General features: G+C 42.7%; 1 protein-coding gene across 3 annotated transcripts in view; it reads left to right on the top strand.

The window, feature by feature from the left end:
• Positions 1 to 20,271, top strand: part of tbc1d2b (TBC1 domain family, member 2B) — a 136,066-nt gene that overhangs the window by 32,801 nt on the left and 82,994 nt on the right. For all 3 annotated transcript variants that reach the window (XM_041178441.1, XM_041178440.1, XM_041178442.1), the window contains one exon: positions 8,627 to 8,777. In XM_041178441.1, the coding sequence (XP_041034375.1) occupies positions 8,627 to 8,777 (151 nt within the window). The remainder of the gene's footprint in view (positions 1 to 8,626; positions 8,778 to 20,271) is intronic.

Below are 20,271 nucleotides of genomic sequence, written 5' to 3'. Positions count from 1 at the left end.
AAAAGAAAAGATGAAAGCTAGCAGGAACTTGAACATTTTGGGAATGTGGATGAGGTGTGTTTGAAGCAGTAGATTTTGACAACAAGGAGCATTGTAGCAAGGTAGAGAAGCTTAGCAAAATATAAGCATGAAAGTTCTGCTACAATTGGTGATGCAAAAGGAAGAGAAGTGCAGTTAGTTAAAGCCTCGTAGAGTATGCAAGCTGAAATGTTCACCAGACTGATTCCTGGGATCAGAGAGAGGCAGCCCCATTGAGACATACAAAATCCTTAGATGCAGAAATGATGTTTCTCCTGGCTGGGGGACATCTAGAACCAGGGGACTATCTCAGAATGAGGAATGGAGCATTTAGGATTGAGATGAGGAGGAATTTCTTCACTCAGTAGTAAATGTTTGGACCCCTTTATCTAGAGAGGTTTGGAGGCTCAGTTGTTGAGTATATTCAAGACCGAGATTGATATATTTCTCGATTAAAGATATCAAGGGACGTGGGGATAATGAGAGAAAATGCCGCTGAAGTAGAAGATCAGTCATGATCTAGTTGAATGGCAGAGTAGGCTCGAGGGGCTGAATCATAGGATTGTTATGCAGAAGGAGGCCATTGGGCCCATCGTGTCTGCACCGGCTGAGCATTTTAACTTAATGCCAATTTCCTGCATTTTCAATGTAACCCTACATGTTGTTTCTATTTAGATAATCACCCAATGCCCTCTTGAATGCCTCAGTTGAACCTGCCTCCACCAAACTTCCAGGCAGTGCATTCCAAACTCTAACTACTCGCAGAATGGAAAAGTTTTTTCTCACCTCTTTGCTTCCTGTATTTTGCTTTTTTACATCCCTTCTGAATCTTCTGTATTCAGCTTGGTCCTCAATTGTATTTGCTACCCAACACTGTATTCTCTAGATTCTAGATTCTTGTGTCGTAAGCACACTTTTTTCTTAATTTTTATCATTTGTTATCCAGGGAGCTCTGGATTTGTTTGTCCTATGTTTTGCTTTTGAGGGAATATACCTTGACCGTGCCCAAGCCGTCTCCTCTTTGAAGATAGTCCATTGTTCAGCTACTGTTTTTCCTTCCAACCTTTGGTTCCAGTCTGTCAGGCCCAGCTCTATTCTTGCCCCATTGAAGTCTGCTCTCTGCCAGTTGATTATTCTTACTATGGATTGACCAATGTCATTTTCCACCGTCATCCTAAACCTTACGATACTATGATCACTGCCGCCTAAATGTTCCCCCACTGTCACTTAATCTACTTGGCCCACCTCATTCCCAAGAACCAGGTCTAGCAGTGCCTCCTTTGTTGGACCGGACATATACTGCTGTAGGAAATCCTCCTGAACACAGTCTACGAACACTTGTCCCTCATTGCTCCTTACACTACCACTATCCCAGTCTATATATGGGTAATTAAAGTCCCCCATTATAACTACTCTGATGTTTACACCTCTCTGTAATTTCCTTGCAGATTTGTTCCTCTATATCCTTCCCACTAGCTGGTGGTTTACATATTATACCAAGCATTCTTCTTATTCCTTAGCTCTAGCTAAATTGATTCTGTCCTCGAATCCTCTGACACATCCTCTTTCTCCAGTACTGCAATACTCACCTTAACCAAAAACCCCACCCCTCTTCCTTTTTTCCCCCCTTTCCGACCTTTTCTGAACACTTTGTAACCAGGAATACTTAACACCCAGATCTGCCCTTCCTTAAGCTAGGTCTCCATTACCACCATGAAATCATAATCCCACAAGGCAATCTGTGCCTGTAACTCCCCAATTTTATTAACTATACTCCATGCATTCACATACATGTAGTGTAACGCTCATTTAGACTTCATTACTTGCTCTCTTACTCCGAGTCCACCTATTAATGCTATTCTCTATTTTAGTGCAATCTGCCTCTCCCAGCATTCTGTGCACCCTGCTATTATTTTGATATTCTCTCCTGGTTCCCACACCTCTGCCGAGTTAGTTTAAACCCTCCCCAACAGCACTAGAAAAACGACCCACAAGGAACTCAGTCCCGGCTCTGTTCAGATGCAACCCGTCCGGCTTGTACAGGTGCCATCTCCCCCAGAGCCAGTCCCAATGTCCTAGGAATCTGAAGCTCCCTCCTGCACCATCTTTCCAGCCATGTCTTATCCTTCTATACCTCACTTTCATATGGCACTGGGAGTAATCCAGAGATTACTACTTTAGAGGTCCTGCTTGCTAATTTTCTACCTAGCTCCCTAAATTCAGGTTGCAGGGCCACATCCCCTTCCTACCTAAGTCATTGGTACCAATGTGGACCACGACCTCTGGCTGATCACCCTCCCCCAGAAGAATGTCCTGCAGCCACTCTGTGACATCCTTGACCCTGGCACCAAGGAGGCAAATAACACCCTGGAGTCACGTCTACGGCCACAGAAACACCTGTCTATTCCCCTAACCGGTAAATCCTCTATCGCTATTGTTCTTCCTTTTTTCTTCTTCCCTTCCTGTACAGCCGAGCTGCTTGTGGTGCCATGAACTTGGCTCTGACTGCACTCCTGCAGGGCCAGCGCCCTCACCAGCTTCCAAAACGGAAAATCTGGTGGTCACCCATTCTCCCGCCATCTACAGGCCCTTAAGCTGCAGTGTGATCACCTCTCTGAATGTGCTATCCATGTAGGTCTCAGCCTCGCAGATGAGCCACAGTAACTTCAGCCGCCACTCAAGCTCTGAAACCCAGAGCTCAGGTTTCTGTAACTGGTAACTCTTCCTGCACATGGGGTCATCTAGGACTTTAGTATTTTGGCCATAAACTTCCTTTATTCCTGGCGCAACTCAGTTAAATCCACTTACTTAAAAATTTACTCACCGGGTCCTACTTACCAAGGCAGCAGCTCTTCTTTCTGAAGAAAGTTAGAAAAGGAAAGGAGCACCTCCTCCCCGAACTCTGTCAGTCACCAAACTCCAACTGAAGCACTCTACTGCAGCCAAACACAGCACTCCAGAGCAGACAAAGTCAGCTCTGTAAGATAGTCTACTTATACTCTCTGAACCTAGCCTCTGAAAATCTGATTAAGCCAGTTATCCAATTAACTAGCTGCAGCTGCAAGCTGAGCCTGTAAGGGCCCTGTTTTAAGGCTGGACTAAAACTCACCTTCTTCCAACCCTAACAAGCAACTTATAGTTAATTGCTAATTTAAAGAAATATTAGACTTTAGATAGAATTAACCCTTAATTTAACCCTTAAACTTCCTCAGTCACCAAACTCCAATTGAAGCACTCTACTGCAGCCAACGCAGCACCCAGTACAGGCCTTCTGTTCCTATTCCCACGTTCCTATGTTATGCTGGAGGAGGTTGCAGAGATGGGGTGGGACAAGACTACAGATGAGGCTGAGAAAGGATATTGAGTAGAAGTATATTGAAATTGTATGGTTCATTTGGGGGTGGGGAACAGCGGCGGTCATTGAAGGGAGACCGTGAGCTAATGGCATCAATGAGCCTGGTGAAAGTGTACGACAGGGTGTAGACAGCCTGAATGAATTTGAGTTTGGAACTCGGGCAAAGGCACGGATGAGATTTTCGATGGTGTTGAGGATGAGGTTGAGATGCAGGCCCACTGCTTTAAGGTGAAAATCTGTGGCATTAGTTAAGGATATGATTAACGGTTTGAGACCATGTGTCAACCAATTATTGAAGTTGTGCACATTTGTAATTGCCCTGCATTAGAAGTTAAAAGCAATGAGTTTGGAGGGTAGAGTGCAGAGCTTCTCAGGAGTTGAACAGATGGGCTTTGTTGTAGCCAGTGATAAACCAGAGAATATTGTTGCTCAGCCGCATCTTTGTTGAACAATCAGGTGGTGGTGAAGAGCAAGTGGTGAAATCAATCTGGGTGTGTGCAGTTTGTATATCTCTACCCCAGAGGACTGTGAAAGCACAATCATTCAGCGTGTTCAAGACAGAAATCGATAGATTGACATCAAAGGACATGGAGATACCGTGGGAAAGTGGCATTGAGATAGGTGATCAGCTGTGATCAAATTGAATGGCGGAGCAGGCTTGACGGGCCAAATCGCCTACTCCTGTTCCTTTATTCTTTTTCATTTTTTATTCATTCATGTGATGTGGGCATCGCTTGCTAGGCCTGCATTTATTGCCCATTGCTGCCTTTGTCCTTCTAGATGGTAGCGGTTGTTGGTTTGAAAGGTGCTAAGGAACCTTGCTGATTTCCTGCAGTGCAACAGATGGTACACACTGCTGCCACTATGTGTCGGTGGTGGGGGGCGGGCGTGAACGTTTGTTTATGGATGAAGTGCCAAATCAAGCGGGCTGCTTTGTACTGGATGATGTCAAGCTTCTTGAATGTTGTTGGAGCTGCACTCATCCAGGCAAGTGGGAAGTATTCCATCACACTCCTGACTTGTGCCTTGTAGATGGTGGACAGGCTTTGGGGAGTCAAGAGGTGAGTTACTCGCCACAGGATTCAGAGACTCTGACCTGCTTTTGTAGCCACAGTATTTATGTGGCTAGTCCAGTTTCTAGTCAATAGTTTCTAGCCACTATGTTGATAGCGGGGGGATTCAGTGATAAAGCCATTGAATGTCAAGGGGCTGTGGTTTGATTCTTTCTTGTTGGAGATGTTCATTACCTGGCACTTGTGTGCCGTGAATGCTACTTGCCACTTGTCAGCCCAAGCCTGGATATTATCCAGGTCTTGCTGCATTTGGACATGGACTGCTTCAGCATCTGAGGAGTCGCGAATGGTGCTGAACATTGTGTAATCATCAGCGAACATCCCCACTTCTGATCTTATGATGGAAGGAAGGTCATTGATGAAGCAACTGAATTTGGTTGGGCCGAGGACACTACCCTGAGAAACTCCTGCAGTGATGTCCTGGGACTGAGATGATTGATCTCCAACAACCACAACCATCTTCCTTTGTGCTAGGTATGACTCCAACCAGCAGAGAGCTTTCCCCCTGATTCCCATTGACTCCAGTTTTGCTAGGGCTCTTTAATGCTACAATCGGTCAAATGCTACCTTGATGTCAAGGAGTCACTCTCTCCTCACCTCTGGAGGTTGGCTCTATTTTCCATGTTTGAACCAAGGTTGTAATGAGGTCAGGAGCTGAGTGACCCTGGCAGAACCCAAACTGAGCATCAGTGAGCAGGTTATTGCTACGCAAGTGCCGATTGTTAGCACTGTTGATGACCCCTTCCATCACTTTACTGGGAGTGTGTATGGGATAGCAGTGGTGGGGAACTGGATGGGGACCAAGTTTGAAGGTGTGCTGGACATGACTGTGTGCATCCAGTAGGAGAAATCATTTCAGGGGATAAGCTGGTTACATTGGAGATAGAGCTGTGAAAAGACAATTCCACAGAGGGCAGGAGCTGAAGGAGGGAACAACTTGGTCAACTGTATTGAAGTGCGGGAATATTCACTGTCTGAGACCTTTGACCTTTTTTTCCACATGCAGGATTTAAAAATTGAGTTGCTTTCAATAAAAACAAAGTGCTGGCAAAACACAGTAGATCTGGCAGCATCTGTGGAGAGAGAAACAGCAATAACGTTTCGAGTCCAATATGACTTTTTGTGAAGAGGCATGTTCGACTCAGTGTTAACTCTATTTCTCACTCTTGACAGATGCTGCCAGGCCTGCTGAGCTTTTGCTGCAGTTTCTGTTTTTATTTCAGATCTGCAGTATCGGCAAGAATTTTCTTTTGTTATTTCAAATGTGTTTTAAAAGAATGGTACATTCCTGCACTTTTTTTTTAATGTGTTCTGAGACAAGTAGACGGTTAGGATAAATGAATCAGCTTTGATATTGTTTTCTCTTTGACTACGGCATAGTAAGCAATTTGGTAGCATCGTTCAGTAATCAATGAATACAGCATACTAATTGTGTGGGACAGATCTTCAACTGAACAATACAGAATGAATCAGTTACAGATGCATTAGTCATTCTAGATGAGCAGCTTCTCTGTTGAAAAAGTTAGAGGCACCAAAATAGATGAACTCAATGAGTCGATGCAGAGGAGGTTGTCTATCAAACAAGATGTGGGGTAGCATAGCATACTTAGTACTTATAATTTATTTCCAAGTAACATATTCATGGAACAAAGTGATCAAAACTGCTGTGGGTTACCATTCACACACAGCCATCCCTCATCTGGTGTTAACTTGGCCCATCTTTGGAAAGATTGAAGCAATACATGGACAAAAGACACAAAGCACTGGTTCAAGTCCTTTTCTCATTCACTGGATATGAGCATTGCTGGCTTGACCTACAATTATTGCCCATTCCTAATTCTTCTTGAGGTGGTGGTGAGCCACTGCAGTCTATGTGGTGTAGGGACACCCACAGTGCTGTTGGTGGGAAAGAGTTCTACAATTTTGACCCAACGACAATGAAGAAACGGCAATATATTTCCAAGTCAGTGGTGTGTGTCTGACTTATAGGGAAACTTGGAGCTGTGTGCCTGCTGTCCTTTCCTTCTAGGTGATAAGAGATTGCAGGTTTGGGAGGTGCTGTTGAAGACTGTAAGGCAATGCAACAGTGTTAGTGTTGTGAAAGTAGATGCAGGGCCTTGTGTGTCAACTCCCATTAAAATCAGATACTCAGACACTTAAGGGAGCAACTGATGCTGTGGAACCTGGGAATTAAACTACCTGGATGTGTGAAAGAAGGATAACCAATCGCAGTGATAGTCCCACCGGATTGGTGACCCTGACCAGGGCAGCACGTAAATCAGCCTATAGTATTTGAACAGGATGTAGTGGGAGAGTGGCGGTTTATAATGATGTATTTGTGGCCCTTAGAGAGCAGTGGGATAGCGGGGACCATACTGGGATAGGGTGAAATTTTTAAGGCAAGGTGATCATAGAGATGGGGGGACAATGCCTGTTGAACAGGAGAGGTTTATTAGGAGAGCCGCCATTAACCAGAGGAGATGTAGTTGAGTTATTGAGGGCGTAGAAGACTGATCTTGAGGAGAATGAGTCCGAAGCGAGCTGGATTGACGCTGGTGTCTAACTCAAAGTGCCCTCTCCAGACATCACGCTTTAAAGGTCAAAATCTGCAATTGTTATACTGAGGTTCCCCCCCATCCTCCGCCCCAAACTTCAGGTGAACATATTGTAAAGTATCACACCCAGGATCGCTGAATCCTAGTGGAAAGTGCCTATTGTTACGTCATGTAAAACTTTCATATTGTTATGGCACCATTATTACACTTCGTTCAGTGGCATTTTATTTAATTATATAACATTCTCGGTGCATTCCTGACCCCTGGCATTTTTCAGCCCATGATGATCCTCACCTTGGATGAATATCTGATGCCTTTTAGAATTTAACAATTGTTTTGAAGTGAAGATCTGTAAATGAACCCTTGTTTACTCCCAGAAATGCAAATAGGCCTGGTGTGAAACTTTTTATCATAGTTCTAAGAACTGAAGTGTTAAAAATTCACACGAGGATAAGTACCACCATTTGAGGCAAGTAGCAGCACACAGCAAAGACTCCATTAAACCGCAAATGTCAATAAAGGCTTCTGTTGACCAGATAGGCTCATAGTAAATGAACATCCTGTCTTAGTATATTTGCTATGTAAGCTCTCCAAGTGGTTCTCTTGCAGCACTGATAGTAGCAGCAAGATATAAGATTGGATTTTTAATGATTTTTGGTTCACAAAGAGTTGAATTTTCTTTTAAGCTATTGAGATGTAAAATTCCAGCCCTGTATTAAAATATTCTATTTAGTTTGTACATTTTTTTATAACATCTTCCTTCATAAAGATTACAGCAGCCAATGTCTGCAGTGTTTGTCATCTTAAAAGTGGTCAAATTACTATGCTGTCAGTTTGTTAAAGATGCCCATTGAAGTTCACTGTCTATTGTTATCTTTGTATCTTCACGGAGATTACATTTCACCAGCTGATTAACAGCCGACGGGGCTGCAGGGTGAAGGTTTATTCCGTAGCCGTAACTGTCTTTATCCCAATATGACCGTAAGGTTTTCTGTGCTCCCATGATCAATACTGTGATGGGGATGGTCACCCACACCCACTGGATGCGAGTATCCCACTGCATGTAAAGCCAGATTCAGAGTTGCAGCCTCCACTTAGGACTGTCTGGTATCTGGATCTGAACCCAGATCTTCTGAGTCAGTTGAACTCAAATTGTGGCTGATCTGTATCTCAGCGCTCTGGATGTTTTATGATTGTGTCATACTTCAAGAAAGCTGGTAGATTCTAAAACGTATCAAATATTTGTGTTTATCTGAGGTAAAAGTGGCCAACTATGGAATCTATCACTGATTTAAGACAAATATTGAAAACACTCAGGTCAGGAATTTGCTTTGACTGCTATACTGGAAAGATTGGTTTGAGTCTTTTGGTCCTTTTCTCATTCCTGCCATTTATCAATCTCATGGACCACACACCATGCCAGGGCAGATTGCTTGATTCAGAACCTTTGCAAATATTGACCTTAAACCAGCCACTTGGTCATTGAGAGTGGCTGGGTCAGAGTGCCTGACTTTATCTGTACCTCCTTATAGTTGCTACAGCATAAAGAGGGGGAGGGACTTTAGTGCACAAGTATATTCTATCTGTTTAAAAGCATTCTTTGACTTTGTTTTTCATTGTAACAGGCTCCCAATACACAAGCAATGCGATACTGGCTACAGCAGTTGCAGCAGAAAAGGTGGGAGTTTAGTAATAACTACATTGCTAGAGCAAGGGACAATCAAGTATCACCCCCACTCCCTGATGCAACTACTGGTCTAGTTGCTAAAGATGTAGGTAAGTCCTGAAAAGGTCAGTTTGACCACAGATTTGTTATTTGTTTCTATGTTAGAAAATGTGAGTAATTCATGCTCAGTATGAAGTGTTTTGTACACAGATCATTCAGGATTTTTAAAATAAGGTTGATTTGTAAAAACAAATTGCAAAAAAATACCCACCATCAGTTACTGTAACCAGTATTACTTATTTATGAGCCTCGAGCTTTGACAAGCTATTTTGAGCGGGAGGCAAGAGAAAATCCGATGATCTCCCTAGTTGCTCTGACTCAAGCATTTATAGAATACAAGAAACAGGAGCAGAAGTAGACCACATGGTCCATCGAGCTTACTCTGCCATTCAATATGATCGTAGCCGACCTTGAGCCTCAACTCCTGCCCGCTCCCCATATCCCTTAATTCCCTGAGAGAGCAAAAATTTGTCTATCCCAGCCTTAAGTATATTCAATGATGGAGCATCCTCCACCCTTTGGGGTAGAGAATCCCAAAGATTCACAACCCTTTGAGTGAAGTAATTTCTCCTCATCCCAGCCCTAAATGATCGGCCCCTTATCCTGAGACTGTACCCGTATTTTAGATTCCCCGGCCGATGGAAACAACCTCTCAGCGCCTACCCTGTCAAGCCCCTTCAGAATTTTGTAGGTTTCAATGAGATTGCCCCCTCATTCTTCTAAATATGAGCCCAATTTACTCAGCCTCTCATCATAGGACAGCTCCCTCATCCCAGAGACCAATTTAGTGAACCTTTGCTGTTCAGTCCCCAGTGCAAGTATACACTTTCTTAAATTTCTGGGTGGAGATTAGCAAGAGGAGCCCTGGCTGTTTTTTTTCCTCTCCCCTCCCCTTCCAACCCACAGTTCTGAGGATCACTGTAGAAGCTGAGGTCCACAACTGCGATCAGACTGGAGATGAAGGGTTCAATTCTTTAGGTAAACACAGAACCATGAGTGAACCTACAAATTTAATTCTTCCCGAAAGTGAGTTTTAAGTTCTGGTAACCAACCCATACTGTGTATTGCACGTTCAAAAGTGATTCGCAAAAATTTTAAGAGAAATTTTCAGCTGTCCTAATAAGTCTTTTAAAAGCAAAATAAGTTATTTTCCCCCACAGCAGTGTAATTTGGCAGCTAAGTTGTTGTGAGGTTTCCACTCTGTGACTCTTCACAACCTTCCCCACGGGATACCACATTTCTTCATTAATTCAGCTACATTGAGATTCCAGCCTTCTTGTGGGGGGAATCATGGATCCAAAGCCTCAATGGTACAGCACCTTCTGCACTTGGGTTTTAAGTCTGTTACAAAGAGGATAAAACCTGTGCAGAGGTTCCTCTTTCACATCAAAGTTTAAAATATCGAGACTACAGACCTGTATATGCACAGCTGCTGAGCTACTTGGGTAGTTGGTTTGAATGAAAGTACAGTCGCCACTGCCAGAACAAAATCTTAGTTGTTTTATATGTTGCATAGGCACAAAGATTTTTAAATAGAGGAAGATTGTAAAGAGGAACTGGAAGGTAAATTGTGCCAACATTTTTTCTAAGATAAAATCAGGTTTCTTGGCCTACTTAAAAGCTGAGTGTTTCCTGTACTGCATAATGAACCTACAAATGGTCTCCACTGGGCTGGTTGATTAGAGCTGTTTGTGTGTGATTAGATCTAGTTATTTATAATTTTAAGGGAACTATGAATTTTCATTTGTGTTCCCTTTCCCCTGCCCAATTCTTAAAAAACAAATCCCATTATGTTATAAAAACAAAATGTCAATTCTACAATTATTCTTAATAGATTTTTTTGTACACAGTGGGGGAAATTAGTGTAGCTGAGACCACAATTGGCCTTTTCTTGGTTAAAAATGCACCTTTCCATTCTTCCCTTTCTTGGCCTCTTCCTGCAGGAATGTCTAGTTGGGAGTGCTGACGTGGAATTCTGTTATAGTACAATACTGCTTTTAGGAGGCAGATGCCATTCCGAAAGCCAGTTTTGGACCCTTGTCTAGTTTCCTTTTTCCACTTTTAAAACAACGGAGTCCCAAAGATTTAGCTGAAATCTGCTCTTAGCCCACATCACGCAAGCGCTTCTCATCTATGAAAGGTTTACAGCTGTAACAGAGGCATGTGGCACCGCCTCAATTGGTAACAGTCTTGCCTCTGAGTCAGAAGGTTGTGGGTTCAAGTCCCACTCCAGACCATAAGCACAAAAATCAAAGCTCGGTACTTCACTGCAGCAATTAGGAAGTCCTGCACTGTCGGAGGTGTTAAACCAAGGCCCCTACCTGCCCTCTCGGTATGTCAAAGATCTCACGTTATGATTTCAAAAAAGAGCCAGATGTTTATCCCCTGTGTCCTGGCCAATATTTATCCCTCGATCAGTATCACAAAAAAAAAAATTACCTGGCTGTTATCATATTGCTTTTTATGGGAGCTTGCTGTGTACAAATTGGCTGCTGTGTTTCCTGCATTACAACGGCAATTAGTCTTCAAAAGTACTTCATTTGCTGTAAAGTGCTTTAGGGAGTCCTGTGGTTGTGAAAGGCACTATATAAATACAAGTCATCTGTCCATAAAGTAAGTTTCTCCCCTCAAATCAAGCATTGATGAAAGCAAGGAAAGAAAGTGGGATCATTATCTCTCAGTATTCCAGTGTAGGCAGCACATTCCTGAAAGGTTTTCCTTTCTATACTTGATTAGGTAAAATGCTCAATGGAATGAATCAGTTTTGTCAATATTTGTTGTCTGGCCACTGCCTGTGCTGTAAAACTACGGATAACAATGATGCTTCAGTGAACAGGATACTGAATTGCTATGGGTCCAAATAATCTGTAACCCTGTTGGAACATGTCTATGCTTAATTACATTTTAAAATGATTATAGTTCAGTTTATGATGAAATGACGTACAGTAAAGAAGCTTTGTGTATATTGAGCACTTCACAGCTGGCAAGTTGGTAGTAAATTCATCTAATTGTCTCACTAGCACAGAGTAAACAATTACCTTAATGTGGTGTCACCAATCTCCATTGCTACTCGTTTTAATGAATGTTTCCTTCCTGCTTGTAACTGCAGCCAGAGGCTGATTCACTGAAAATATCAGGTGATCTGGCTTCTGTTTTGTTCTCAATTTCTCCTAAGAGTTTGGACTTGCCTATTTGTAATGAACTACAAGTTGAATAACTGGCTGTATACATACATGCAGCATCCAAAAATTAAATTAATTAATGAAGAAAGCTCAACGTTGACTGCCCTGCTGGGTGATCTGTTGTGTTTGAGTGGAGGAAAAAAATCTTTCTTTGGCTTTTTCAACTAGCCAAGTTTAAATATTGGAAAAATAATTTGGAAGGTATCTGTCAGTCCAATATGTTGGTAGAGGTCTATCGACAGAGCCTTGTTGAGTTGCTGCTATGCATCTTGTAGATGGTTCACACTGCTGCCATTGTACGTCAGTGGTAGAGGGAGTTAATGTGTAAGGTGGTGGATGGGGTGCCAATTAAGCGGGCTGCTTTGTCCTGGAAGGTGTTGAGCTTCTTGAGTGTTGTTTGGATCTATACTCATCCAGCCAAGATTGTTTATTACTAACTTTTTAAAAAAAAATTAACATTTCCAGAGGACAGTTTTTTAGGGGTGAATCTAATAGCTAAATGATTGGATAGGTAGGCTAGTGATGTCAAAACAAAGTAGATTCATCAAGTCAGTAAATCCCTTCAACCCATCTCAAGTATCTCTTCAAATTAATTGTGTGTGCTTCCTGTTGTTTGGATAGAAATGCTCATGAATGAAGCCTTTTGCTACTTTAGACCCAGTAATATCAATCACCACCCGGTACCCCACACACACTTATTTATATATATGTATGCATTCCTCAAAGTTTCCATTATGAATGTACCACCTTTATATGATTCTCACTGTGTGACATTAATAATTTTTGGATAGAAATTTAGTTCAACCTGAAGGCAGTTGGATTGTGTCTACCAAATAATACATCTTTACGTAAAGTGCCTGAACATGTCTTTTTTATAAATAGAAGATTTTTGAGCCTTTGTTATGAGGGTAGGCTAGAAAATGCAGGACTTTTATTCTTAGTTAAACACAACTGCAGGACAAGGACATGGGTGCAAACTGGTAGGCTAGTTTGGGGTTGCCAATTGGAAGCATTTTATGTAAATTGATTTAATGCTTTGAGAATGGCCTTCCAGTAAACTCGTGGAGGCAAAACTCTGGAATCTTTTGAGAGCATTTAGATGGGTTGTGGAGGGTGGGGGAGAACTGACAGAGAGGGTGGCATAGCTGGAGGGAACAGGAGCAAGTGAGTTGAGCAGCCTTCCCCTTGGAGTTTAATGCCAGTATTTGGCCAAATGATCAGAGCAACTCTTCCTACCTCTTCACACTCTTCTTTACCCATCCCAGTCACCAACTGTTTATCGTTATATCAAGTCTTCTAAACCATGTTACTGCTACTGGATCTGGATTGGAGAAATGCACACTGGATTTTGTTAGAGCTGCTTTACGGCTTGTTCTGGGGATTTTGCAGAAATGTAGAATTCCCCACTTTCAGTTTTTTAAAACCTGTTCAGCTTTGGCTGAGATACATTTATTTACTTTTGACAAGATGAAATTGCTGCATTTTTGTTTCTAACAGATATACCTATAACTCAATTACAGCTAAATTAATACCTGCATCTTCAGCTTAATATCTTAGTTTCTGGGCAGGATTTTCCCCCCGTCGGGGGCGAATGCGCGCCTCTGATCGGCGCCCCCAATTGGGGGCGCAGCAACATTTTACATGGGTGGGCCAATTAAGGCCTACCCAGCGTGACATCCACACAGAAGCACTATGCACTCCCTGTACGGGCCCCTAAACCCGAGAGTGCGCTCTTTGGCGCATGCACATGAAAGAGCGTACTCATCTCCCTGAGGCTAAGTGCTGCTCAAGGAGATCGCCTCTACCGTCAAAAATATTAAAAATAGGAAAAAAAATTCCTTGACATGTCCATAATTTTTAAAGAAACTTTAATTAAATTTTTAAAAACTTACATGAAACCCCATCCTGCCCTTGGATGAGGTTTCATGCTTTTTCTAATGCCTGCCAGGGCGCCTGGCTTGCCCGCCAACCTTAAGATTGGACGGGCAGGTCCATTAATTACTTTAATGACTGTCAGTGGCCTCAATTGGCCATTGACGGGTCAGTGGGCGCACAGCTGATTTTGCTGCACCCCTGCCGACCTGAAAATTTAAATGGGGCAGGATGATGCCGGGAGTTCTGTCCGATGTCATCCCGCGTCATTTTACGTGTCGGCACGTGGGCCCCACCCCCTCTCGCCAATGGGAATGTCCTGCCCTCTGTGCCTGCTTTTCTGGGATTAAAGGCCAGTTCTTGTATTAGAAGTGAATATGATATAAAATTAATTGTATAGAATTGACACTTTCAAGTGGAACTGCTCACTAACTTGCAGTATTGCTGTTCTCAATATGATACCGTTTAATTTTTGTATTGTATCCCTGTTTCCACTAAGAACTGAGACGACGGCTGTCCATATTCCATTCACAAAGAATTGTTGGGGCCATGAGATGAAGGGAAACTTAGATTCTAACAGTCTGCAGATTTGAAGCCAGGTCCCAGAGGAGTGATGAAATAAAAACAGGAAGCGCTGGAAAACTGAGCAGGTCTGGCAGCATTGTGGAAAGGGAAATAAAGTTAACGTTTCAAGTCCGTATGAGTCTTTGGAGCTGGAGAAGTTATCTAGAAGAGTAATACCGTGTGCTAGTGTAATAACTACTGCACTGACCAAAAGTATAGTTATTTAGAATCATTCAGTCTCTTAATCATCAGGTTAACACTCTGCACATAATGCGAAAATGATTTCTAAAATGGAAAAAGGGTCAACTCTGAAGCTGTTGGCGAGAAACTAGGGCTATTGTGCAATCTCAAGATGCCATAAACAGTGTTTGTTTCTAATCCATCACCAGACAGGATTTAAAAGATAGTAAACAGATAATATATAGGCTTGCATTTATTTAGCAGCTTTTTTTTCTCAAAGCTTCACAAAATATTTCAGTGAATGTGATGACTGGAATAGGAATAGGAGGAGGCCATTTAACCTCAAGTCTGTTGCGCCATATAATTAAATTATGACGGATCTATAGATCAGTTCTATTTATCTGTTTTAGTTCCGTATTCCTTAATACTCTTGCGTAACAAATTTTATCAATCTACTTTTGACATTTTTATTAGGTTCCCCAGCCTCAATGTTGTCTTGAGGGAGAGAGTTCCAGATTTCCACTACCCTTAAGCTTCAGTGATTTCTGTACTTGTGCACACAATTCTCTCTGCTCCTCCAGAGCTCCAAGATTCTTACCACTTACAGAATTCTCTAATCTATCTTTCTTGGGTCCATCATTGTGAACAAATGTGTCAGCCATTTTGAACACCCAGATCCACAATTGGCATTTTGATGAATGACCAGTTTGGTGTTGGTTGATTTGAAGAATAGTGGTAGAGCTGCCTACTCTTCCCTAACTAGCTGCATGGGATCTTTGCCATCCACCTGAGCAAAATGGCATTTAACTACTCAGCTGAAGGATGGCGCATTCCTTCATTACTGCACTGGAATATCAGCCTGAATTGTGTGCTCAGGTCCTTTGAATGGGATGCAAATGCACAACTTTCAGCTTGCTCAGGGGAGTAACCTATTGAGGCACGGTAACAAAAATAAAGCCACCAAATCTGACTGAGAAGTTTCTTCAAACGATTGGAAAACTCATCTGGACCACATTGGTCTTACGTGTGTCTTATTAACGTATCCAGCAGCCTGCAAAGTTGGAATGGAGAAGAGAACTCTATAATGAAGGCTGAATGTAACAACATTAAAATTGCTTTTTAAAATTAGAATAAAGAGATGTATCCTAGTTGGGGAGTTTGTGCTCATCAAGGTCAGGATGTTCGATCTGCAGAAAATCTTGTTTCAGTTTTGCCTTCCATTGTTGTTGGTGCCTTGTATCACCAAGTATTCTCTGCTCAAGTACAAGAAGTCAGTTTTGCAGTCATTTTTTTCTCTACTAGGTGCCAAATTAAGAAACAGAACCTCTAAAGTAATAATCTCTGGATTATAACCTGAGACCCATGCAAATTGGCGGAGGGCAAATAAGATTAGGGAAATGACCGTGTGGTTGAAAGACTGGCGTGGGAGAAGTGGGTTCCGGTTTGTGGGGCACCGGCATCAGTACTGGGGAGAATGGGGGCAGTACTGTTGGGATGGCCTATGCCTGAACCATGCTGGGACTAGTGTTCTAGCGAGTCACATAATTAGGGAAGTAGAGAGGACTTTAAACTAAACAAGGCTGGTGAGGGGATCGTGCTTGGGTAGATGTAGTAAATCAAGGGGTAGATTCAAGCAAGAGAGCAAAATAGTAACATGGGAAATGGGAGTCAAAAAATGATAGGGGTAGGAAGGGACAGAGAAAAAAACCTAAGAATACACCAACAGTCAAATAAAAAGATAAAACAAAGGCTCTGTATCTGCACGTATCATTCATAACAAAGTAAGTTAATTGATAGCGCACATTGAAGTAAATAATGGCTTGGCCTAAATAGCCAAGTAGTTATGGTACTGGGCTTGTAACCCCAAGATCAAGAGTTCAAATCTCACAGTGGCAAACTATGAAACAATGTAACTTCATCTGAATAAACAGATGGAAACGGGTTTGTACCCAAAAGAGTTAAAAGCTCCCAAAGATCCACTGAAATGAGAGAAGATAAAGACAAGATTCTTGAAGTAAATAAATATGATCTGATAGCATTACGAAGACATGGCTGCAGGATGACAAGGATTGGGTCCTGAATGTTGAGGGTTATATGACTTTCAAGAACAACAGGAAAGTAGGTAAGGATGGAGGGGTAGTGCTATTAAGGATGGTATTAGTTAGAGATGATCTTGGTTCAGGAGATCAGGATGTAGAATCGAGTTGTGTGGAGATGAGGAATAGTCAGGGAAAGGAGTCACTTGTGGGAGTGATCTACAGGCCCCCTACCAGTAATCACAATGTAGGACAAAGTATACAAGAATAAATATTGGGGGTTTGTTTGAAATCCGGTTTGAAAGGGAGAAGAGTTTTATTATTCATTCATGGGATGTGGGTGTCGCTGGCTAGGCCAGCATTTATCTCCCATCCCTAATTGCCCTTGTTCAGAGGGCATTTTAAGAGTCGACCACATTGCTGTGGGTCTGGAGTCACATGTAGGACAGACCAGCTAAGAACAGCAGATTTCCTTCCCTAGAGGGCATTAGTAAACCAGATGGGTTTTACAACAATCTACAGTGGTTTCATGGTCATCCTCAGACTTTTAATTCCAGATTTTTATTGATTTCAAATTCCATTATCTGCCATGGTGGGATTCAAACCCGGGTCCCCAGAGCATTACGCTGGGTCACTAGAATACCAGCCCAGTGACAATACCATTATGCCACTGTCTCCCCATGATATGGGGTTCATGAGTCGGTCTAAGACTAGTATTTTAAACTTAAAAGAGGATAACTATGTTGGCATGAAAGCTGAGGTAACTGAAGCGGCACTTTCTTAGCAATAACCTGATCACTGACACCCAGTTTGGATTCAGCCAGGGCCACTCAGCTCCTGACCTCATTACAGCCTTGTTTCAAAAATGGACAAAAGAGCTGAACTCCTGAGGTGAGGTGAGAGTGACTGCCCTCAAGTGTGGCATCAAGGAGCCCTAGTAAAACTGGAGTCAATGGGAATCGGGGGGAAAGCTCTCCGTTAGCTGGAGTCATACCTAGCACAAAGAAAGATGGTTGTGGTTGTTGGAGGTCAATCATCTCAACTCCAGGACATCACTGCAGGAGTTCCTCGGGTAGTGTCCCCAGGCCAACCATCTTCATTTGCTTCATCAGTGACCTTCCTTCCATCATAAGGTCAGAAGTGGGGATGTTCACTGATAATTTCACAATGTTCAGCATCATGGAAGCAGTTCAGATATTGAAGCAGTCCATGTCCAAATGCAGCAAGACCTGGACAATATCCAGGCTTGGGCTGATAAGTGGTAAGTAACATTCATGCAACACTAGTGTCAGGCAATGACCACCTCCAACAAGAGAGAATCCAGCCATCGCCATTTGATGTTCAATGGCATTTACCATCACTGAATCCCCCACTGTCTACATCCTGGGGGTTACCATTGACCAGAAACTGAACTGGACTAACCATAAAAATACTGTGGCTACAAGAGCAGGTCAGAGGCTAGGAATCGTGCGACAGGTAACTCACCTGACTCTCCAAAGCCTGTTTACCATCAACCAGGTACAAGTCAGGAGTCTGACGCAATACTCCCCACTTGCCTGGATGAATGCATTTCCCGCAACACTCGAAGCTTGACACTGTCCAAGACAAAGCAGTCTGCTTGATTGGCACCGTATCTACAAACATTCACTCCCTCCACCACCAATGCACAGTAGCAGCAGTGTGTACCATCTACAAAATGCACTGTAGGAATTCACCAAGGTTCCTTCGCCAGCACCTTCCAAACTCACGACCTGTACCATCTAGAAGGACAAGGGCAGCAGATAGATGGGAACACCACCACTTGGAAGTTCCCCTCCAAGTCACTCACCATCCTGACCTAGAAATATATCACCCTTCTTTCACTGTCGCTGGGTCAGTATCCTGGAAGCCCCTTCCTAACAGCACTGTGGGTGTACCTACACCACATGGACAGCAGCAATTTAAGAAGGCAGGTCACCACCACCTTCTCAAGGGCAACAAGGGATGGGCAATAAATGCTGGCCCAGCCAGCAAAGCCCATATCCTGTGAATGAATAAAAAAAGTGAACTGGGATATGAGTCTAGAGGATAGTTGAATAGAGAAGCAGTGGCAGACTAAGGGGATATTTCAGAATACTCAGAATAAGTATATTCCTACTATAAAAAAAAACACTAAGGGGTGTACCACCATCCAAGCTTAACTAAAAAAGTTAAGGAAAGTATCAAACTTAAGGAAAAAGCATATAGCTGCACAAAGATGAGTGACAGGCCAGATGATTGGTCAGAATATAAAGAATGGCAGGGAATGACGAAAAGGTTAATCAGGAGAAATAAATTAAGAGAGGAGGCTAGTTAGAAATGTAAAAATGGTTAGAAGAGCAGGGAAGTTATGCTGGAACTGTATAAAACGCTGGTTAGGCCACAGCTAGAGTTTTGGAATCCACATTATACAAAGGATGTGATTGCACTAGAGAGAGTGCAGAGGAGATTTACCAGATGTTGCCTAGGCTAGAGAGTTTTAGTTACGGGGAGAGATTGGATAGACTGCGGTTATTTTCCCTGGAGCAGAGAAGATTGAGGGAGGACATGATTGAGGTGTATAAAATTACAAGGGGCATAGATAGGGTGGACAGGAAGGAACTTTTCCCCTTGGTGGAGGGATCAATAACCAGGGGGTATAGATTTAAGGTACAGGGCAGGAGATTTAGAACGGATGTGAGGAAGAATTTTTTCACCCAGAGGGTGATGGGAATCTGGAACCCACTGCCTGGAATGGTGGTAGAGGCAGAAACCCTCATAATATTTAAGAAGTATTTGGATGTGCACTTGCGATGCCATGGTATACAAGGCCATAGGCCTAGTCCTGGAAAATGGGATTAGAATAGTTAGGTACTTGTTTGACTGGCACAGACTCGATGGGCTGAAGGGACTGTTTCTGTGCTGTAGACCTCCATGACTCCATGGGTAGTAAGAGTTTCTACAGGTATTTGAAAAGGAAGAGAGTTGAGCATTGGTCCTGTAGAGAGTGACAATGACGAGTTAATAGTAGATAATAAGGAAATGGCAGACAAAATGAGCAAATATTTTGCTTCTGTCTTCACTATAGAAGATACAAAAAACATTCCAGTAATAGCTGTAAGTAAGGAGGTGGAGGGAAAAGAGGATCTTGGTGAAATTACAATCACTAGGTAAATGGTACTGAGCAAACTGATGGAGCTGCGGGCTGACCAGTTTCTGGGTCCTGATGGATGTTAACACCCTAGGATGTTAAAAGAGGTGGCTAATGAGGTAGTAGATGCATTGGTGTTAATTTTCCAGAATTGCCTAGATTCTGGAAAGGTTACATTGGACTGGAAAATAGCAAATGTGACCCCTCTATTCGAGAAGGGAGGGAGGCAGAAAACAGGAAACTATAGGCCAGTTAGCTTGATGTCTGTCATGGGGAAGGTGCTAGAATCTATCATTAAGGAGGTTATAGCTGGGCACTTAGAAAAATTCAAGGTAATCAGGAAGAGTCAGCATGTGAAAGGGAAATCATGTTTAATCAATTTAATGGAGTTCTTTGAAGGAGTTGTGGATAAAGGGGAGCCTGTAGACGTGTTGTACTTGGATTTCCAGAAGTCATTTCATAAGGTGTCACATCACAGGTTATTGCGAAAAATAAAAGCACATGATGTAAGGGTAACATATTAGCGTGGATAGAAGATTGGCTGGCTGGCTAGCAGAAAACA

This window comes from Carcharodon carcharias, chromosome 32 (genome assembly GCF_017639515.1).
Source record: "Carcharodon carcharias isolate sCarCar2 chromosome 32, sCarCar2.pri, whole genome shotgun sequence".
Lineage (NCBI taxonomy): Eukaryota > Metazoa > Chordata > Chondrichthyes > Lamniformes > Lamnidae > Carcharodon > Carcharodon carcharias.
Note: the sequence above shows the minus strand (reverse complement) of the source record. Positions and strands in the feature narration are given on the sequence as shown.